This window comes from Carcharhinus amblyrhynchos, chromosome 9 (genome assembly GCF_965287045.1).
Source record: "Carcharhinus amblyrhynchos chromosome 9, sCarAmb.v2.hapA, whole genome shotgun sequence".
NCBI classification, from domain to species: Eukaryota; Metazoa; Chordata; class Chondrichthyes; order Carcharhiniformes; family Carcharhinidae; genus Carcharhinus; species Carcharhinus amblyrhynchos.
Window position 1 is genome coordinate 26848028 of NC_137332.1, and position 23862 is coordinate 26871889.

The 23862-nt window shown below is 43.9% G+C and overlaps 1 protein-coding gene across 1 annotated transcript in view; it reads right to left on the bottom strand.

The window, feature by feature from the left end:
• dhcr24 (24-dehydrocholesterol reductase) overlaps positions 1-21633 on the bottom strand; it is a 36548-nt gene extending 14915 nt beyond the window's left edge. The window contains exons 1-5 of the mRNA XM_080195344.1: positions 21372-21633; positions 8334-8489; positions 4610-4715; positions 2961-3079; positions 1212-1475 (exon numbers count right to left, since the gene is read on the bottom strand). Of these exons, the coding sequence (XP_080051470.1) occupies positions 1212-1475; positions 2961-3079; positions 4610-4715; positions 8334-8489; positions 21372-21602 (876 nt within the window). The 5' untranslated portion in view covers positions 21603-21633. The remainder of the gene's footprint in view (positions 1-1211; positions 1476-2960; positions 3080-4609; positions 4716-8333; positions 8490-21371) is intronic.
• Between the last annotated feature and the right edge of the window lie 2229 nt (positions 21634-23862).

A 23862-nucleotide genomic window follows, 5' to 3' on the forward strand; every position in this document is an offset into this window, starting at 1 on the left:
TTAAGGAGAATGTTTAAAATTGAGCTTTTTTCTACTGACAGCCACTGTGTCTGGAAAACACAACTCTGATGCTGAGAGGACAGGATAATTGCTCACCTTAGCCACGTAGTGTTTATTTAGGATAGAGCTAACGGATTTTTGTTTATAGGTGGAGACTGCCCCTGGAGCTTTAATTAAAGAAATGGAAGGTGAATTTAGGTATGCAGGATCATGTGATGATGGTTAATGGGAGGCTCAAAGAAACAGCTTTTCAGTTCTGGCTGGGAATTGCTTGAAGACATAGGTTTTTGCAAGCTGCTGAAACCCAATTTCTCTGAAAGCTTCAAGATAGTCTACACTCATTAAAGCAAGTATATTTATGGATTTGATTGTATTTAAAATGGCATTGTAAGTCTGTAAGAGGAATGTTGCTCATTTGGACTGAAACAGTGGTATGTTAGAAATTAAAGTTGTTTCCTTTAATTTTTTAAATATTGTTCAATTGTTAATAGTTAAGCTGCTTCATTTGTTAGAGTAATATTTAAATTGTGTTATTAAATAAAGTTCACTTTACTATGAAAGATTCCTAATGATAGCACTGAGGCAATAGGAGAACAGAAATGAGTTCTGGCAGCGTACATTTTCAGGTCTTCAAATGATGTTTCTAAGAGAAAGCATACAGACATGAACAAAAAGAGGACAATAGGTGCTTGAGGGATTTCAGAAGGTAATAGTGCCAGAGTAAGAACGTAATCTATTTGCGTTGGTAAGAGAGGAACCAGACAAAGGCTGTCCCACTTAAGTTGGCAGAGTAAAGATGCTGGATGGGGTTTTACGTCCTCAATCGAGCAAGACTGGAAATTTCTGCCTGAGGTAAACGGAGATTTCCGTTGTTGGACCCTCGCGCGTGCCGATTCTGTGGCGGGCAAGATGGTAGACTTCCGGCCACTGGAGATAATTAAAATGCTAAATTTATTTTTGTCAATGCGGTGTTCAAATATTTTGAGAAAAGTATCAGGACTGTTAAGTATATGACATTATAAATACACATGCCTATTGTTTCATGGATTAACTATTGTTTACTTGTCCAGTTCAGAACAAATGGGGAGCGAGGAGACATTAAAAAAGATGAAAATATTCATAGCATGAACGATACATTAATCCAAATAAAATCATGAGTTAGTTGGGTCGTGTAGTCATCTTTTCCTAATTCCTCAGTTACTCCAATTTACCTTATCTGGTTCAGCCACATCAGTCAAAACTCCAGTCATTACCACAGCCTCATCCAGTGAATACACAAGGCATTCCATAAAATGATTTGCTTTATTTTGGGATTCTTGGCTGAATGTTTCACAGATCTTCTTCAGGCCGTGCACTGACTGGTACTGCAGGCGCACATACTTCTTAGCGGGAATGATCTTGATCTCTGCAGCAACAAGAAATCCGAGAGTACCACATGACCAAGGCACAGCATAAAATAAGTCTGGATTCTCTTTCTGAGGACAAGAGAGAAAAAGCATTATTGTAGTAGAGTGGTGGGAGACCTTTTCCAAAGGATAGGCTTCCTCATTTTGTAACATATCTTGGAAATTGAATCTAGAACTGGGCACACAGTTTAAAAATAAAATTCTCCAAGTTAAGATGGCGATAAGAGGAATTTCCTCACTGGGCAGGGCGGGGGTGTCAGTCTTTGAAATTCTCTTTCCTAGTGTAATAAGTCTTCAGAGGCGGAAGTCCCTTCATCAAAATCCCTTTATTTACAATTCCAACAGCAGTACACAGAGTGCTGTCAGTGAGCAGTCTATCAGTTAAATACACAGAAAAGACTCCCTGATTGCCCCATCAATTGACTCCTTAATCAGGGAGTTCATACTCCAATAGGACAACCTCAATAGCCTGATTGAATTCATTACACCTAGCGAGCAATGAAGCTGGGTCACTGAATCAATTCAAGGTTAAGTTATACAGATTTTTGATATACCAAGGGAGTCAAGGATTATGGGGGAGGAAAGTGGAATTGAGGCTGCAATCAGATCAGGCATGACGTTATTGAATGGTGGATCCGGCTCAATGGGCTGAGTGGTCTGCGCCTGCTTTTGTTTTGAATGCTCCTGTGTGTTTGGTTAAGAGAGGAATGCTAACCAGGACCCCAGGAGGAATTTTTTTGCTCTTTGGAGAGCGCCTCAGGATCTTTAACATCTGCATGAACCACAGGAAGGCCGACAGGAGCTTGATTCAACATTGAATGATGCTTCCTCAATAATATTTGAAAGCAATCTGATGCGTCCTACACCAGATGTAGGAGTGCATGATGTTGATAATAGGTGCAAAAATTGAAAAGAAAAACAGTCCATTCCTAGCACAGATATCCTCCAGGGCCTTTCTTTTAAAATTAGTGTTACCAGACATGATTGAGGTATACAAAATTATGAGGGGCAAAGAAAGAGTACACAGGAGGAACCTGTTTCCCCTTGGCAGACAGTTCAAAAATCAGAGGTCATAGAGATTCAAACTAAGTGGCAGAAGGATTAAAGGGGATATCAGAAAAACTTTTTTTTAACTCAGAGGGTGGTGGGTGTCTGGAATCCACTGCCTGAGTTAGTGGGGAGACAGAGACCCTAAACTCATTTTAAAAAGTGCTGGATGTGCATTCAATGTTCTGTAGGTTGCAGAGCTATGGGCCATGTGCTGGGAGATGGGATTAGAAAGGACACCTGCATGATCAGCCATGATCTTATTGAATGGCGGGGCAGGCTCGAGGGGCTGGATGGCCTACTCCTGCTCCTATTTCTTATGTTCTTAAGCATGGACAAGATGGGCCAAAGGGCCCCTGTCTGGGCTGTATCATTTCTATGCTTCTAATACTGAACCACAGTCTCTTTCCATTGCAATAAATTTTCATTGACACAAATTTTGAATGAATAACTCAGAAATGTTGTTATATCTGAACATAAAGCTTAAAATACTTCATAACTTCATACCTCTGTACATCTAACCAGGCTGCCATCAGCTAGGACCAACTCGTAAGCTACACAGATGTGTTGGAATAGTCCATAGATATGGGACGAAGACTCAATACCAGTTCCCATGATGAGGCCACCTAAAAACAGAGACTTGTTTAGACACAGTCTAGTGAATATTGGAGGTACTTTATATTTTATAAGAAGGTCAATTGGACAAATCATGTGAATTACATTGAGTAACTACAGAAATATGTTAGAATAGGAATTGAAAAATGCTACCTTCAGCAATGATCAATTCCTTCATGTTCATTTTTGGTCACTGCCTATTTGTGAAGTGTTATCAAATGTTAGTACTTACTGTTTTAACAATACAAAACTGCACAACCAGGTCCATGAGAAACACTTTGTAAAAATGCAGTATGCTAGACATGAGGATCCAAAAGGCATTGCAATAGTCCAATTAGATAAGCAGCAGCAGTAACGTATTATCCATTTAACTAAGCAGGAAACATTCTATGGCCTCATCTGACTTTGAGCTTACATTTTTGCAAGTGGTTAAAAACTAAAAGCTCCCTCAAAAACCATTAAGTTTTTTTTTAAGTTAGTCCTAAAAATAATATTTTTAAAACACAGCCTGAAAGTATCTGTTCATATTGCAGTTTGATAGATAGGGTTTACTTTAACCCTGCCCCATCATGACGGAAACAATGTGGGTGCACAGGGTTAAGATAATGTAAGGATGTTGAAATCATGCTGCATTCCCATCCCCCCACCATCATAACTTGCAAAACAGGCACAGGAGAGGCACCTGACCAGGTTAGCTGGTTAAATGGAACAGTCCCAGACTAGTGACATCATTGCTGTCTATATGTAATCCCATTTAATTTAAAATGACAGGAGCCAATAATGATGCCAACACAACAGTCCCTGGTAAGAGGCAGCAAAGTGGCTAGGAGCCAAAGCAAGCACTTAAATTTTAAATTTGTGTGGCAGCAGAAGGAATGCACCCCGAAGGCCCTGTGAAAAATCATGGGGGTTCCTCAACCCTGGTCTTGCCTTTCCCTTCCCATTTTGGCATCTTCATTTATAAGACCTCCCATACTAACATCATGCACGGATACATTGCTTTGTATCTCCAGTGTGTACACAGCTTTCATCTCAATCTTTGCTCCCGTCTGTCATACTGGATATTACATCTGCTGGTGTCATTAGAAGAGAGTGTTGCTTGATCAAAATGTGGCTCCAAAACCCTTAGGTATTTAAATTATACTTTGCATAATGTTTATGCATCAAAACAGACACTAGGAGCTATATTTAGAAGATAACCTGCACTTGGGGACAGTAGTTATATTACGAGAGTACAGCTCCCGAGGTGGCATCCATCATAGACTCAACTTGAGCTGTGAGAGGTCTTCCTGAAATTGCCACCATTATTTGTTGACTTTTTTCACTTGGTGGCAAGAAAACATTTCAATTAGTTTCAACGATACAACAAAAATAAGCTGATCATCCATTAGAAGACCTCAACAGAAGATGTACTTGGTAACCCTATCCTTGCAAAAACAGGACAGTAAAGACTTCAAAGTGTCAAGTTCATAAACGTTATCAATGATCTCACAAATGACTTTGTCTTAACGAACTAATAAAACAAATAACCTTCTACCCACCCACAGTGAGATCATCCAACTCTGGGACCACTGGAAGAGTCCAACCAATTGAATTCAGAAGTGCCGTCACCTGACCCATATTTACCAATGGTTCCACACGTACAACCTGCAACCGAAACACCAGTTAAAACAGCATTTCCTTTCCTTCAAACAATTCCCAGGTAAAAACGTTCAGTAGCTCATTTACAATAGTAATTCCATTTCTAATACCGAAGACAGATAAAGAGAAACAATAATTTGAAGCACACAATGGGGAGGCAGTAGCGTAGCGGTATTGTCACTGGCCAAATAATCCACAGACCCAGTGTCATGCACGGGGTTCGAATCCCACCACAGCAGATAGTGGAACTTGACTTCAATAAATCATTGTCAATTGTTGTAAAAAATCTAACTGGAAGAAAATCTGTCATCCTTACCTATTCTGGCCTACATGTGACTCCAGATCCACAGAAATGCGGTGGATTCTTAATGCCCTCAGGGATGGGCAATAAATACTGGCCCAGCCAGTGACTCCCACATCCCATGAGTGAATTAAAAAAAAAACACAACATCCAGTTCACAAGCACTGTTTTCTCTTTCCCCATTTCTACAGGGAATCTGGTTAGACACTTTATCCCGTCTATAAAGGACAATGTAATAGCCACCCGTAAGTTCCAATCTTAAAAAGTGCACTGATGCCTCAAGACATTAGGGATACAGGGCGCACTTTGCTTTGATGTTAATGAGTTAATTTCTAGGATAAAAGCAAAATACTGCAGATGCTGGAGATCTGATATAAAAACAGAAAATGTAGGAAAAGCTCTGGCAGTGTCTGTGGAGAGAGAAACTGAGTTAACGTTTCCAGTCTATACGATTTGTTCAGAGCCAAAAAGTCTTTTAAGCTCTGAAGAAGTCATACAGATTCCAAATATCAACTATTTTACTCTCATCTCTGGAATACTTGCTCATACTTAACAGACAGATGAAAAAGACCACACACTAATTAGAAATTTCAATAAATACAGCTAACTTCAGGCTCAAAAGCTTCTAGTTATCACTGCACCCCCTCTAAGATAATTATATCCTTCCTTAGGTAAGGAGGCTAAAACTACTCAGTACTCCAGGTGTGGTCTCACCAAAACCCTACCCAAATTGCAGCACAACTTACTTTATTGCAAAGAAATTGCAGTTTAAAAGGTTAAAACCTCATTTTCCTTTCTATTTGCTGTGCCTGCAGGCTAACTTTTGAATACCAACATTTACTTACCTCAGACCATTTAAATAAAAATCTACTATTCCACTCTTCCTGCTAAAGTGGATAATTTCACACCTAATACATTATATTCCACCTGCCATCCTCTTGCCCAATTAGTTAACCATTTCTGTCCCCTTGCAGCCTCTCCACATCCTCTTCTTGGCCTATTTTCACACCTATCTTCGTATCGTCAACTAATTCACTTATATTACACTTGACCTGCTCATCAAAGTCACTGATATTGTTTGTGGATAACTGATGAACAAACACTGATCCTCACGGTGCTCCACTAGTCATGCTTTGCTATAGTTAAAGTTACCCATTTATTTCTACTCTGTGCATAAACCATTCCTCAATCGAAGCGAATATATTACCCCCAACTCTATGAGCGACACTTTCCGGCTGTGCTTTCCCCAAAGCAGGAAAATCCCACTTGAGGTCAGTGGATCTTTGCTTGGTCCGTGTCTTGCCTGCTACAATTCCTGTGGCAAGCAGGGCAGGAAAACTCCGCCCAAGAGGCCTGGGAGCACATTAACTCTGCCCATTCAAATTAGAATTTTCCAAGTACCCTCTTATCATGTCCTTAATCACTGGTTATCACTGAAAACTTCTAACCTAGTCTGCTGCGGGAATTCTGCTGCAGAGAATGGAGGTTTGGTGAAGCACCAAATTCTTTATTCTCGCTGGCAGTGGGAACAGGCGAGTTCAGAGAATCCTGCCCTAGAGTTTTTCCCTAGCATTGATATCTGACTGGCCTCAGTTCGCTCCTTTCTCTCTCCCTCTTGAACCACAGGATTTATATTCAATGCAACTACAGAAAATGTTGGAAATTCTTAGCAGATCTGACAGCACCTGTGGAGGGACAGTACAGCCTGTGTTCTGAGTCAGGATGACCTTCGTCAGAGCTGAAATGACTCACCGCAGACTCACCCCACAGGTGCTGTCAGATCTGCTGCGATTTTCCAGCATTTTCTGTTTTTGTTTCTGATTTCAGCATCCGCAGTACTTTGCTTTTATTTCAGGATTTATATTTGCTTTGTTTCAATCTCCTGGAACCATTTCAGAATCTAGGGACCTCTGGAAGATCAAAACTAATGTGCCCTCTATCTTTGGAATACTTCTTTTAAAATCTTCAGACTTAGACCATTAGGCCAAAGGTATTTGTCAATTGAAAGCTCTGGGGTCAGAGGAGGCGAATACAGTAAGAAGTCTCACAAGACCAGGTTAAAGTCCAAAGGTTTATTTGGTAGCAAAAGCCACTAGCTTTCGGAGCACTAGCGCTAGCTCCGAAAGCTAGTGGCTTTTGCTACCAAATAAACCTGTTGGACTTTGAACCTGGTGTGTGAGACTTCTTATTGTGTTTATCCTAGTCCAATGCCGGCATCTCCACATCAGAGGAGGTAGCAGATTATGGAACACCAAAGCTGATGTGGATTTGGTTTTCAATTTGTTCAGGTTTTGGAATATAGCCACCGTTGGATTAAGTCAGCTTTTCAATAAACCCTATCCTTATTAATACAGTGTCTGTATTTTGCACCAAGGAAAGCTCAAAAATTGGTTTCAAACCATGACTGAGTTCTACAAATCATTTGCTGTGCCATTTTAGCATTTACAGGGAGTGTAAAATGTTCAGCCAAAGTGGCTCATTTTGTTTTCCCATATCAGTTACGTTATTGATTGACTGCATAAAATTACCCCTTAGTGTCAGGGGGACTGGCAGGGTAAATACATGTGGTTACAAGGATAGGGCGTGAGTGGGATTTTGTCAGTGCAGGCTCAATGGGCTGAATGGCCTCCTTTTGCACTGGGGTGATTCTGTGATTCTCTATGATCATTTTTAATATATTTCTATCTCTTGCAGTTTCTAAAATGATCATTTAGTTATTTCCCTTTAAAATCCTCCCAGGAAATGCACTGCACGTGCCAAGCTGACCTCGGATTTCTGCGAATACTGCTCTAAACTGGCTACCTGCAGACACGCTAGGACATTTTAAAGATAACCCCAATTTTCTTTCTTTGCCCTTTGGGAAATACTTGACTCCCACTCCACATTTCTCCATAGCAACTCTCTCGTCCTCCTCCTCCTCCTCCTCCTCCCCCCGCCACCCTGCCCCACACACACACAATAGATAAGATAGTGGGTCCATCTGGTATGTTACTGATGGGCAAACTGCCCAGTAAAATATGGACATGTGACAAAAGGTTATTTATAGCTTGAGTTTGCCTAGTCACATACAAAATGGCAAAGCATGAATATTGCTCAATTTAAAATTATTTTTTTAAATGGCAAGATTGTCTCTGATCAAATTATATACTTAAATCAACATAAGACTTATTTAAGATAGACTTGTAACAAAAAAATGACAAGTGTTGGTCTGGCAAGAAAAAGGGCTTGATTCTCTCCAGAGAAATGGGTCTGTTTTCTTTCCAGAACTCTCCCTAAAAATATCAAGGGGACGTGTTTCATGCCACCATACAAAGTCAAGTCACCTGTTGCTTGGTGTCCACCTCCAGAATGTCCATCAAGTTGATCATGATGTTTTTGTGAGTTTTTTTATACTTGCCAACCCGAAGTGATACAGTCAGCCAGCCTGGCCTGCCAGTACACATGTACGTTTTACTTCCCTCATTTTTCCACTCGCGTACCTATTTAAACAGAACAGAGAGAGATCAAAATTGCTAAGTCGCAACTGACAACCACCAGCAGAAATCACCATCAGTTTTGACTAACAGGTTAATGAACCACAAGTGACCAGAGCTGAATTGAAATATGCCTAGCAGGGGCCCTATTGTTTTAAACTCCAAGAGTACGCAGTTAACAAATACCTGAAATAGGATTTAATACTTAGTCCAATCTGTGACAGAGATTCTGTTAATTGTAAAATTGATCTTTGGACAGACAAAAAGCAAAATCTGTATTCTATTTAACCATTTTAATGATTGATCGGAAATAAAGCAGTCAGTTTACAGGACCACATTTGAAACATTTTTACCAGAACAGATTTCAGTGGAAATCAGAGGGAAACCAGCCAGTGGCTGTCACAAAGGAAGGTGGCTGTCTCCAGTATTGACCAATCATTATTATCCATCAACATCACTGCAAGAACTCAGTAAGCTGACCTTGGCCCTGTCATCTTTCAGGGTCACTTTAACCAACGAACCTTCCTCCATCATAAAGGTCACAAGTGGGCTGCTACGCTGGCAAATCTATAGTTCTCGGTTCCATTTATAACTCCTCCACTAATAAGGTTACTCAAGGCAGCCCACAATAGGCCCTGAACACCATCAAAGCATTTACACTACATTACTGTCAGTTAACCAACTCAATCATGATAAGCTGCTTATCATAAGGTCCATCTGTGCCAGTTCTGGAACAGCAAAAGGCTGTCGAACAATACTGCTACTTTGGCCGCCACCACCACAAAGATATTGATATCAAAGCTTTACCAAGAAACACAGGGATATAAACAACTTTGAACACAGGTGAATCATTTAAATGGCATAAAAAACTAAGAACAGTTGATGGTTTAATTGTGCCAGTTCACTGAGTTCTTGCAGTGATGTTGATGGATAATGATGATTGGTGAATACTGGTGACAGCCATCTTCCTTTGTGACAGCCACTGGCTGATTTCCCATGATCTGCATGGGGAAATCACTAATTGACTTCCCAGTTGGGCTTATTGAATACGAGCTCCCTGGGGATTGGTAATTAGCCAACCAGGTGGAGCTTGCATACCGAACCCTGAGAGGATCCATTAACCTTTCAGTCCTGGTTGGGACCTGTTGTGTTCACCACAGGCCTGTAGTTATTGTTTATTTTTATCTTGTGCAATAAAAGCATGGTTCCTTCACAGTCGACTCCTGAAGCTATTACATTAGTCAAAAGATACTCTCTTGTGTAAAAGAGGCAACAAAAAGGAAATAGTTGATTGTTCAAAGTCTCATAAACTTCAACAGTTGAAAAATCCCTCCTCACATTATATCATATGCTTTCACATTCAGATACTAAGCAGAGCTCAACTTTTACCCTGTCCTAGATTAAAATTGTCAAAGTGATGCAACAATATTTATTTTTCCCCGATAACTACAATGCAAACTTTTAGGTTATTGATTTAATGATTTTGAAAGTTTCCAAAGAGATTCAAAGATTACCACGTTGACACTGCAGTGCGGCATTGAAATGATGCAAATTGTTCCAGGCAATGGATAAGTTACGAACCCAGCTGATTTTCAATGCAAGGGCATCCCAAGTCCCAGAAGGGAAACTTGGAATGCTGGTTCTTAATTATTTTTCACGATGTGGAAAAAAATGAGGAATGAGATGACAGCCAGTGAGGAAAGGGGTCAGTTTTGTTGTGAATATTCAAATAACAAAAAGTTTATTAAACTTTAAAACACACAATGGCAACAGTTCAGAACAACATTTACAATGAATGAGAATAATGGTTACCCAGACATTGTGCTTACATTACAATCAAGATCTTTCTACTTTCTTAAATTCGAGAATACACCTTTCCCCAAAACAACATCCCACAGATTTTAACAGTATAAGCCAAAGTCAGAAAATAACCACCACACAGGACATGTAGCTTTCTTTCGGAAACTGTTCTTCTAGTTTAGAAGAGAATTTAAAGGGTCTGACACATTCAAAACTTCTGCTCCTTTCTTATGCACAACTGCTCAGGCAGTATAATGGACAGTATGACAAAACTTCTCTGGTGGTTTCTGACAAAGACTGTATATATTTCGCCACCCAGTTTGATGAGCTGTAATCAGTGATGGGTTTGAATCTATTACTCTGCATAACAAAGTAAAGCAACAATCCCATCAATTGATGAATACCATTGCCTGTACATAAAAACCTAAACTCCTATGTATATCAAGTCAGAAAATAGTTGGGAAGGTGATAGTCGAGTGATATTATCACTAGACCAGAAACTCGACTAATGTTCTGGAGACCTGGGTTCAATCCCACCACGGCAGATGGTGGAATTTGAATTCAATAAAAAAAAAATCTGGAATTAAGAACCTACTGGTGTCCATGCAACTATTGTCAATTGCTGGAAAAACCCATTTAGTTCACTAATGTCTTTTAAGGAAGGAAATCTGCCATTTTTACCTGGTCTGGCTTACATGTGACTCCAGAGCCACAGCAATGTGGTTGACTCTCAACTGCCCTCAGACAATTGGGGTGGACAATAAATGCTGGCCAGCCAGTGACACCCATATCCCACGAAGATAATATAAATCTCAATGCAAGATCAGTCAGTAATTTACTTCTGAATGCAATGATTGACCTGCCATAAGAAATACAGAGAATCCAAAAGAGGCAAGTGTACAAACTCTCCAGATAAAAATGAGTGGCAATTTGTGAAAATTCATTCAAGTTATTTATTTATAAGGATGTATTTATTCTAAGTCCTGATGGCTCAGTCACAAGGTGTTTGCAGCTCCTCTAACTCTCTGCTTTAAACTCATGGTCGAGATTTTACGACCTCACTCGGGCGAAGCTCGTAAAATCCCGTCTGAGGCCAACTGAGAACTTCGTTCTGCAAGCCTTGCCCACCCCGATTCTGGGGCAAGCGAGGCGGTAAAAGTCCAGCCCATATGACAATATTTCCTTTTACTGTAAATAGCATGCATGGCTGTGTGAGATCAGCCTTGATCACACTAACATCTCTTTATCCTCTCCTCGAGAATGGTTAATAAATAGATGCCACAGCACAGGAAGGAAACACAAAGGACACAACAGCCCAGCTTTGGATATAACTCACTTGGTATTCAGCTAAAGGTAAAAAGATTTGGAAGCAGGAACCTGTCCAGGTGAGAATCTGTGCATTGTAATAAATGGCAATGACCTTAATCAGAGAAATCCTTCCCAACTGGTATTTGGGAAAATGAAGTCAAGTTATCCTTTAACATTACCTGGAGTGCTTTCAAAGGTCAAAATCACACATTCTTAAATGGACAGTTATAAACAGCTGTCATTTAAACCAGAACTGCATTTGAACCCACAAAGTGGTTCACAGCCTTGCAATCACTATTCATTTTTCCATGGGTATACTTATAAACTATTTTCTGCCATAAAAAGGTGGCATGGTGCCACAATGATTAGCACTACTGCCTCATAGCATCAGGGGTCGGGGTTCAATTCCAGCCTTGGAGACTGTGTCCGTGTAGAGTCTGCACTTTCTCCCCATGTCTGCAAATGTTTCCTCCTGAAGCTCCGGTTTCCTCCCACAGTCCAAAGATGCGCAGGTTAGGTGGATTGGCCAAGGTAAAAGAAAAATTGCCCCTTAGTGTGCCAAGATCATAGAACCCTATAGTGCAGAGAGACCCTTCGGCCCGTCAAGTCTGCACCAAACACAATCTCACCCAGGACCTACCCCCATATCCCTATATATTATACCCACTAATCCCTCTAACTAACGCATCCCTGAACACTAAGGGGCAATTTCTTAGCATGGCCAATCAACCTAACCCGCACATCTTTGGACTGTGGGAGGAAACCGGAGTACCCAGAAACCCAGGCAGACACAAGGAGAATGTACAAACTCCACACAGACAGTGACCCGAGCCGGGAATCAAACCCAGGACCCTGGGGCTGTGAAGCAGCAGTGCTAACCACTGTGCTACCATGCCACCCTGTGTAGGTTATTTGGATATGGAGGTTATTTGGATTAGCCACGGTAAATGTATGGGGTTACAAAGATAGGGCCGAAGAATGGGCCTGGGTAAGGTGCTCCATCTGAGAAAGGTGGTGCACATACGATAGGCCAAATGGCCTCTTTCTGCATTGTATGGATTCTGTGATTCTATTTAAGTTTAGTTGTGTGGACATTTAAATCCAACGTGTTCCATGTTGTAGCTATCAGAAGTAACCTGTTCTTCAGGGCTACACTGAGCATTTGAAGTGAATGGAAACAGGTCCACATATGGTTATTCTGCTCAACAAAGAAAAAAGGAGAGAGAGTAGAGAAAAGGAAAGAAAAAGAAAAAAATCAATTTCTCAGTGATTTCCAACAGACCACATGCAGTAATTAAAAGACACTGTTGAAGAATTAACCCTCTTCAGTAACCTGCTTACATTGGAGAAGGATGTGTGACATTTTACCCAGAATAATGGTTGATTTTGTGTGTTTAAAATAATTTTAGAGTTAGTTAATTTGCAGCTTTCTGGCACAGTAGAGGAGATTAAACCCCACATATTGGAGCAAGAAGCCATCCGATATCTGGGAGTCCCAGCACCACAGAGTAGCAACCCAGCCCTCTTTATTGGATCGGCCACTCAGGATCTCTCACGTTGTCAACCCATTCACAGATTTACAGAACACTCCAGCAACTGTGCTTCCAGTCATGACATCTCTGTCAGCTTCAACTATCGACATATTTCCCTGTCATCGCTGCGGCGAAAGATGAGAATCAGATACCACCTTAGGTGATGGATGTAACCCAGCAAAATATTATCCCTCCCTCCAAAAGAATGTACAGATAGTACCAGCCACAGTGCAGCTTGACACATTTATTATTTATAGTCACACACAACTAACTATGCTGCTCGCTGACAATGAATGTGATCACTTATCCATCCCTCCACTGACACTATCAAACAAGGGCCAATTCAGGCAGCTGAGGGGGATTGTTGCAACATCAGCCACAAGTTTAAAGTTTTACAGTTTTTTAAAGGTTAAAGTTTATTTATTTATTTAAAGTTTATTTATGAGTGTCACAAGTAGGCCTACATTAGCACTGCAATGAAGTTACTGTGAAAATCCCTTGGTCGCCACACTCCGACACTTATTCAGTATTGGTTACACCCTATGACTACACACCTATTACTGTGCGGCCAAATTCCCTTCCAACTTCATTTTCAGGTTTGCTGATGACATCCGAGTGGGTCAGATCTCAAACAATGACGAGGCAGAATATAGGAATGAGATAGAGAATCTGGTGAACTAGTGCGGCAACAATAATGTCAACAAAACCAGTAGACGGGCACCGCAACAGCTCAGTGACTATCACTGCTAGCTGTGCAGATACATGGATTTGGGCCTGTGTCTGTGGGAGTTTGCGCATTCTCCCTGTGGTTGCGTGGGTTTCCTCCAGGCGCTCCAGTTTCCTCCCACACCCCAAAGATGAGCTCTCAGGCTGACTGGTGTACCAAATTGACACTATTCTTCCCTGAATCTGGCTACATTAGGGGTTCCACTCACATACACACAGGGCAGGGTAGGTGTAGGAGGATGCGGCGGCGCGGGCTCGTTGGGCTGAAGGGCCTGTTTCCCGTGCTGGGTTGTTCTTTGTTCTTTAAAACAAAGGAGATTGCCATCAAATTCAGGAAGAGTAAAGGAGAACATGCCCCTGTCTACATCAATGGGGACGAAGTAAAAAGGTCGAGAGTTTCAACTTTTTAAGTGCCGAGATCACCAACAACTTATCTTGGACCCCCCCCCCAACACCGACGCTGACACTATTGTTAAGAAAGCCCACCAATGCCTCTATTTTCTCAGAAGACTAAGGAAATGTGGCATGTCAGCTACAACTCTCATCAACTTTTATAGATGCACCATAGAAAGCATTCTTTCTGGTTGTATCACAGCTTGGTATGGCTTCTGCTCTGCCCAAGACTGTAAGGAACTACAAAAGGTCGTGAATGTAGCCCAATCCATCACGCAAACCAGCCTCCCAAAATTGACTCTGTCTACACTTCCCGCTGCCTCGGCAACGCAGTCAACATAATTAAGAACCCTAGACGTTCTCTCTTTCACCTTCTCCCGTGGGGAAGAAAGTACAAAAATCTCAGGTCACGTACCAACCGACTCAAGGACAGCTTCTCCCCAGCTGCTGTCAGACTTTTGAATGGACCTACCTTGCATTAAGTTGATCTTTCTCTCCAGTCTAGCTATGTCTGTAACACTATATTCTGCACTTTCTCGTTTCCTTCTCTATGAACGGCATGCTTTGTCTGTATAGCGTGCAAGAAATAATAATTTTCACTGTATGTTAATACATGTGACAATAATAAATCAAATCAAAAGATACACCGAGGGAGGATTTAGCATGGCCAATGCACTTAACCAGCATGTCTTTCGGACAGTGGGAGGAGATCTTATTGAGACATATAAGATGATGAATGGGATGGATAGGATAGAGGCGGAGAGACTCTTCCTGCTCAGAAAGGACAGTAGGACTAGGGGGCACAGCCTCAAGATAAAGGGGGGGCGGATAAGAACGGAGTTGAGGAAGAACTTCTTCACTCAAAGGGTGGTGAATCTCTGGAATTCTCTGCCCGTTGAAGTGGTGGAGGCTGCCTCGCTAAATATTTTTAAGACGCGGGTTGATGAGTTTTTGATGAGAGAGGGGATTAAGGGTTATGGGGAGAGGGCGGGAATGTGGAACTGAGCCACGACAGATCAGCCATGATCTTATTGAATGGCGGGGCAGGCTCGAAGGGCTAGATGGCCTACTCCTGCTCCTATTTCTTAAGTTCTTATGTTAAACCGGAGCACCTGGAGGAAACCCACGCAGACATTGGGAGAACATGCAGACTCTGCACAGTGATCCAAGGCAGGAATCACATCACCTCTAAACCTCATGCCCATCACGTTAAATCTGTGCCCCCTGGTGACTGATCCCTCCACCAAGGGGAAAAGCTTCTTCTTGTCTACTCTATCTCTGCCCCTCACAATCTTATACATCTCAATCATGTCCCTCCTCAATCGCTTCTGCTTCAAGGTAAACAATCCCAAGCTATCCAATCTCTCTTCATAACTAAAACTCTCCAGCCCAGGCAACATCCTGATAAATCTCCTCTGCACCCTAAGATATCACATTCCTCCTATAATGTGGATTCCAGAACTGCACACAATACTCTAGTTGTGGCCTAACTGACGCTTTACATTGTTCCAGCATAATCTCCCTGCACTTTATGCCTCTGCCAATAAAGGCAAGTCTAATAAATGCCTTCCTAACCACTTTGTTCACCTATCCTGCTACCTTAGGGGCCAGTGTACATGCACAAAGTCCCTCTGATCCTTGGTGCTTCCCAGTGCCCTGCCGTTCATCCTGTATTCCCTTGCCTGTTTGTCACATCATAACAAACATCAGGATACATGATGATATTGGAGGCATTGTTTACTGTTTCTTCTTGTGGACCAGAAGCTCCAGGTTCGAGTTCTACCCCAGGACTTGATGGCTAAGAAAGGTGCATTCATAATGCAGCCAAACGGATTGAGTATTAACCTGCAAATCTTTCTAACACATGTCAGCAGCAGGCAGTAAAAGCAGGACAAATTCCAGGTCAACCACATGATCGACTGGAAATGGAAGGACCAACGATCACCATCTATTGTTCTGACCTACAACATGCATAAAAGGTGCATGATGCAAATGAAACTTGAGTTCTCTGAGTACCCTATAACACTCAACCACCACCAAATCATTGTAAGACTTGCAATAGACATGACCCTTTTACAACAGCACATCAGACACAGGGTCAGCTCCAATATCGCTTTCCCCAGGAAGCCCAGAAAATTCTAGGAGTGGCGGCGATCAGGCAAGTCTAGTCTCAGGCCCCGTTTCTGAACATTGCACCTTCAAAACCGAGACATTCCCAGGGTACATAATAAAACTAATAAAGACACATGTACTAAATGCCTTCTTGGCCACTTTATCCACCTGTCCTGCTACTTTGAGGGATGGGTATACATGCACAACAAGGTCCTTCTGTTCCTCATGGTTCTGCTGTTGATCATGTATTCATAAGAACATAAGAACATAAGAAATAGGAGCAGGAGTAGGCCATCTACCCCTTCGAGCCTGCCCCGCCATTCAATAAGATCATGGCTGATCCGTCGTGGCTCAGTTCCACCTTCCCGCCCTCTCCCCATAACCCTTAATCCCCTCTCTTATCAAGAACCCATCAACCCGCGTCTTAAAAATATTTAGCGAGGCAGCCTCCACCACTTCAACGGGCAGAGAATTCCAGAGATTCACCACCCTTTGAGTGAAGAAGTTCCTCCTCAACTCCGTTCTAAACCGCCTCCCCTTTATCTTGAGGCTGTGCCCCCTAGTCCTACTGTCTTTTTTTGAGCGGGAAGAGTCTCTCCACCTCTATCCTATCCATCCCATTCATCATCTTATACGTCTCAATGAGATCTCCCCTCATTCTTCTAAACTCTAACGAGTACAAGCCTAGTTTATTCAGCCTCTCCTCATAGCTCAATCCCCTCAACTCCGGTATCAGCCTAATAAACCTCCTCTGCACTCCCTCCAGGGCCAAAATATCCTTGCGCAGGTGCGGCGCCCAAAACTGCACACAGTACTCCAGCTGCGGCCTCACCAATGCCCTATACAGCTGCAGCAAGACCTCCCTACTTTTATATTCAATCCCCCTCGCTATGAAGGCCAGCATCCCATTCGCCTTCCTGACCACCTGCTGCACCTGCAAGCTGGGTTTTTGCGACTCATGCACAAGGACCCCGAGGTCCCTCTGCACCGTCGCCTGCTGCAGTTTTTCGCCACGTAAGTAATAGTCCTTCCTACCATTCTTCCTACCAAAGTGGACCACCTCACACTTGCCAACATTAAATTCCATTTGCCATTTCCTGGCCCATTCGCCCAGCCTATCTAGATCCTTCTGCAGACTCTCCACACCCTCCGCACAATTTGCCTTTCCCCCAATCTTGGTGTCATCAGCAAATTTCGACACCCTGCACTCGGTTCCCTCCTCCAGATCATCTATATAAATGGTAAATAGCTGAGGCCCCAGCACCGACCCCTGGGGCACCCCACTAGTCACCAACCGCCAATCCGAATAGCACCCATTGACCCCCACTCTCTGCCTCCTATTTGACAACCAATCCTCTATCCACGCTAACACCCTACCCCCAACTCCATGTCCCCTGACCTTCTGCAATAACCTCTTGTGAGGTACCTTGTCAAACGCCTTCTGAAAATCCAGAAAGACCACATCCACCGGCTCTCCTCTATCCACTGCCCTAGACACATCCTCATAGAACTCCAGTAAATTTGTCAGACACGACTTCCCTTTAATGAAACCGTGTTGCGTCTGCCCTATCAAGCAAGTCCCTTCAAGATGCCTTGCAATTTCCTCCTTAATGACGGATTCTAACATTTTACCTACCACAGACGTTAAACTAACCGGCCTATAATTCCCCGCCTTTTGCCTGGCACCCTTCTTAAACAACGGCGTAACATTAGCCGTTTTCCAATGTTCCGGCACTTCCCCGGAATCCAGCGACGTCTGGAAAATAACCACCAAGGCATCCACTATAACCTCCGCCATTTCTTTCAGAACCCTCGGATGCATTCCATCCGGTCCTGGCGACTTGTCCACAATCAGCCCCTCCAGTCTGTCGAGCACCACCTCTCTAGTAACAGTAATGTCATTAAGACCCTCCAGTCCTACCACCTTTCCATCGCTAACACCCGGCAAATTATTCACGTCCTCCTCCGTGAAGACAGAAACAAAAAAGTTATTCAAGACCTTAGCCATTTCCCCATCCCCTACCACTAGGTCCCCTTTCTCATCCTCTAAAGGACCAACGTTCACCCTAGCCAGCCTCTTCCTTTTTATATATTTATAAAAATCATCATGTGACAAACATCAGGTTACATGAGAATTATAAAATTCTTACAGTACATAAGGGGGCCATTTTGTCCATTGAGCCTGCACTGACAACTATCCCACCCAGGCCTTATCCCTGTAACCCCATGTAGTTACCCTGCTAATCCCCCTGACACTAAGGATCAATTTTGCATGGCCAATCCACCTAACCTGCACATCTTTGGAGTGTGGGAGGAAACCCACGCAGAAACAAAGAAAATGTGCAAACTCCACACAGTCAGTGACCCAAGGCCAGAACTGAACCTGGGTCCCTGGTGCTATGAGGCAATTTTGCTAACCACTGTGCCACCCAGGATATTGGGTACAGTTCCTATAAGAAGTAATGGAGAACATTTGTGGCAAGTCTCCACTCCTTTAATATACTAATACCTTTTAAAGCAAAACTTAAATCAACATTTCACCAACTATTGCACAAGCCAGCTGCTTTTTGCAAGCTGCTCTGTAATGGGAACTGTACTGCTGATAAAGTGACTTCAGCTGTCTGTTGTAACACCAACCCCACATAGCACCAACTTTCCTGTAATTGGACATGAAAATTGTTAAAGATATAAGTATAATCAGAGTGCTCAAGGAAAATTATTGCTGTGAATATTAATCATCATTGGCAAACCACAGCCTTGATAGCAAACAGATGATGCTGACAAAAAGGCATCAGTATTATGCAGTCTGTATTTTAAGAAGAGGAAGATTCACTTTACTTCAATCTGTGTTCAATGCACGTTAGTCATATATCTTAGCCTATTAGAGAGCTGACCCTCACCAGTCTCTAACAATAAATCACAGTCTATCAATTCATTCCATAACTTTGACCCTCATCAGACTCAGTGAGTTTATTTGCATACACTACATGCTCCACCATGTTTGGAAGTTCTTGTCTCGGGATTAGTTATTAGTGCCACAAAATGGAGTGTATCACTCTCAGTTCCTGTATGGATTACATAGAGGAGGAGACGGTCACAGTCTAAGGTTGAGTTCATTCACATAAAAAGCACAAATGTTGGCTGCAAAGGATCAGAAGTGTCTGTCTTTGGATGGGCTTACTCCAATACAACGCACTGCGCAATTATATACAGTTAAACAGCATCAGTCCAAACCTCTGGGTGGGTGAGGTCCACAAGTACCCTCTGGTGGGATTTACTGGAGGGCACTCCTCGGTGAGATCAACTGGTGAACTCTCCATGTGTGGGGTTTACAGGAACCCTCTTGCTGATATGGTTTAAGGAGGAGGAGGGGCACCCTCATTGAGGGAGAGGGTGAAACCCCAGGATGCAGACTATTGGGAAAGTGGGCACTCCTGGATGCAAACTACTAGGGAGGGTGGCAATGCCGGCATTGGACAGTAAGAAGCCTCACAACACCAGGTTAAAGTCCAACAGATTTACTTAGTAGCACAAGCTTTTGGAATGCTACTCTTTCATCAGATGAGTGAAGGGTTGGGTTCACAAACAGGACATACATAGACACGGACTCAATTACAAGATAATGGTTGAAATGCGAGCCCTAACAGGTAATCAGGTTTTTACAGATACAGACGATGCAAGTGGAGTCAGGGTTTAGTACAGGTTAAAGAGGCTTGAGACAATTCACACCACTTCAATCCGTGCTTAACCCTCTCTCCACTCGTATTGTCTGTATCTGTAAAGACCTGGCTACCTGTTAAGACTTGCATTCCAACCATTATTTTGGAATTGAGTCTGTGTCTATGTATGCCCTGTTTGTGAACCCAACCCTTCACTCACCTGATAAAGGAGCAGCGGTCCAAAAGCTTGTGTTACCAAATAAACTGCTAGACTTTAACCTGGTGTTGTGAGGCTTCTTACTGTATAGGAAGGGGTGCGTCCCCTGGCTACGGGTTACTGGGAGGGGGTACATCCTGGGTACAAATTACTGGGAGGGGGTACATCCTGGGTACAAATTACTGGGAGGGGGTACATCCTGGGTACAAATTACTGGGAGGGGGTACATCCTGGGTACAAATTACTGGGAGGGGGTACACCATGGGTACAGAATATTGGGAGGGGGTACACCATGGGTACAGGTTACTGGGAGGGGGTACATCCTGGTACAGGTTACTGGGAGGGGGTACATCCTGGGTACAAATTACTGGGAGGGGGTACATCCTGGGTACAAATTACTGGGAGGGGGTACATCCTGGGTACAAATTACTGGGAGGGGGTACACCATGGGTACAAATTACTGGGAGGGGGTACACCATGGGTACAGAATATTGGGAGGGGGTACACCCTGAGTACAGATTACTAGGAGGGGGTACACCCTGAGTACAGATTACTAGGAGGGGGTACACCCTGAGTACAGATTACTGGGTGGGGGTACACCCTGAGTACAGATTACTGGGTGGGGGTACACCCTGAGTACAGATTACTGGGTGGGGGTACACCCTGAGTACAGATTACTGGGTGGGGGTACACCCTGAGTACAGATTACTGGGTGGGGGTACACCCTGAGTACAGATTACTGGGTGGGGGTACACCATGGGTACAGATTACTGGGAGGGGGTCCACCATGGGTACAGAATATTGGGAGGGGGTACACCATGGGTACAGAATATTGGGAGGGGGTACACCATGGGTTCAGAATATTGGGAGGGGGTACACCCTGGGTTCAGAATATTGGGAGGGGGTACACCCTGGGTTCAGATTACTGGGAGGGGGTAAACCCTGAGTACAGATTACTGGGAGGGGGTAAACCCTGAGTACAGATTACTGGGAGGGGGTAAACCCTGAGTACAGATTACTGGGAGGGGGTAAACCCTGAGTACAGATTACTGGGAGGGGGTACACCCTGGTTTACACACATAGGCAGCGGGCGAGTTTATACAGTATCTGCATGCACTGCTCCATGGAGTCTGACCCTCACCTGCCTCTGGATGTCTCTGACCCGCTCGTCGTGCTGTTTGGGGGCACTGCACATCTTGAAGACCAGCCAGGCTCTGAGATAGTAGTAAACATCGAAGACGACGGAGAGAGGCAGCAGGAAAAGGCAGACGAAGATCCAGCGGTGATGGATGATAATGTACTCCACGCCTTTGCTACGGATCCAGAACAACAGCAGTGCGACCAGCGCCGCCAAGTACACAGCCGGCTCCATCCTCAGCAGCTGCAGCCAAACCCAGTGCCGCTAGCAGTGCCAACACCGGGTACCAGTGTCCTGCCTTCAGCGCCCCGCCCTGCCGCCTCAGCCCCGCTCTGCATTGGACCAGCTCGGCCCCGCCCACCCCAGCCAACCAATCACCTGTCGCTCGCCAGAGGGAGATTCCCGCCTATTCCGCGCGAGACCGTTCAGGCCAGCTTCCCATTGGCCCTACCGCTTGCCTAGTCTACATAACCCCGCCCCCTCGGTGAGAGACGTCCAATGGGAGGTGGCGGGTGGATCAGGCCACTCGGAGCGCGTGCGTTCCATTGGCGCACGTGGACTGCAACTGAACAGCGGTTCATTGTGAGAGTGCAGCAGAGCGCATCGGAGAGGAACGAAAACCTCATCATCTGCTCCAAACACCCAGTACTGTGCAATCACCCTACCCACTGTTGCACACCCACACAGGCAATCACACAGACTATGAAAGTGCAGCGGTCAGGAACAAATACCTCATCCTTTGCTCTTAATACCCAGTACTGTGCAATTACCCTACCCACTGCTACACATCCACACAGGCAATCACACAGACTGAGAGTGCAGCAGGCAGAGCGAGCGCAGCGGTCAGGAACAAACATCTAATGCTCTGCTCCACACAGACAGGCAATCTCACTGTGAGAGTGCAAAGCTCAGCAGCGTCGTGTAAACACCCTATCCACTGCTCCATAACACAGGCAATGTCACACTGAGAGTGCAGAGCTCTGCAGCACTGTGCAAACACCTTACCCACTGCTCCACAAACACAGGCAATCACAGGCTGAGAGCGCAGCAACACCATGCAAACACCCTACCCACTGCTCCACACATAAGGCAATCAGACAGACTTGAGAATGCAGAGCTCTGCAGCACTGTGCAAATATCCTACCCACTGCTCCACACACACACACACAAGCAATCACACAGACTGAGTGCAGAGCTCAGCAGCACTGCAAACACCCTATCCATTGCTCTACGTACAAACACACAGGCAATCACACAGACTGAGAGAGTGAATGAGTGGATCAGCAGCATTGTGCAAACACTCTACCCACTTCTCCGTTTACACGCACACAGATGATCACACAGACTGGGAGTGCAGCAGGCAGAGCGAGTGCAGAGTTCAGCAGCACTGCAAACACCCCACACATTGATTCATGCACACACAAAGGCAATCACGATGTCAGGAATGTGTGATTCATTTCAGACCACGTTAGGAAATCTTCTTTTAAAAATTGCATGCTGCAGCATTTCAAACATATCTCCTCCATTGCTATTATTGAATGCTTTTAAGTAATTGTTTAAACAAAATGTAAGATTGAATTTCAGCCCAAATCCAAACATCTATCCAGCTTTAATATTTTTTAACAAATTTAAAATGTGCCTACTTCTTTTATATTTGTGCAATTGTCTAGATTGACTTTTTGATTTGATATATTGTCACATGTATTAGTATACAGTATTGTTTCTTGCGTGCTACACAGTCAATGCATACATTCATTGTATGAAAGTCGTGATGCTGGAGTTGGATTCACTGTCAGGAGGCCCTTGTTCAGAAACTTAATAGTCTACCCAAGGGTGTGAATGACCGGCTAATGACGTTACAGCTTCCGCTACAGAACAGAAGTGAAGCCACGTTGATCAGCGCCTAAGCCTCCTCGATGAACAACCTGGACGAGATGAAAGTCAAGTTCTACGAAGAACTAGACGCCCTACTATCAGCAGTGAGCAGTACCGACAAGCTGATCTTGCTTGGCGATTTCAATGCAAGAGTAGGGTGTGACTCTGCAATCTGGCAGGGAATCATTGGGAGGCGTGGAGTGGGCAAGTGTAACAGTAACGGCCTACTCTTACTGAAGGCCTGCGCAGCACATGACCTCCTCATCACCAACACAACCTTCCGTCTGCCTACCCATAACAAGACCTCCTGGATGCATCCCCACTCTAAGCATTGGCATCTTATCGACTATGTCATTGTCAGGAGAAAAGACAGGCAGGATGTCAGAGTAACCAAGGCCATGTGTGGTGCTGACTGCTGGACAGATCACAGTCTCATTGTCTCCAAAATGGGAGTCCGCATCAGACCCAAGAGGCGACCACAAGGAAGCAAGGTTATGAAAAGAATCAATGCGTCCAAGCTAAAGAACCCCAGCATAGCTTCAGCACAGGCTGAAGACTTAGAAAGCAAGCTTGCTGACCTACACCTTGCAGGCAGTGCTTAGGACGACTGAGAATGCTT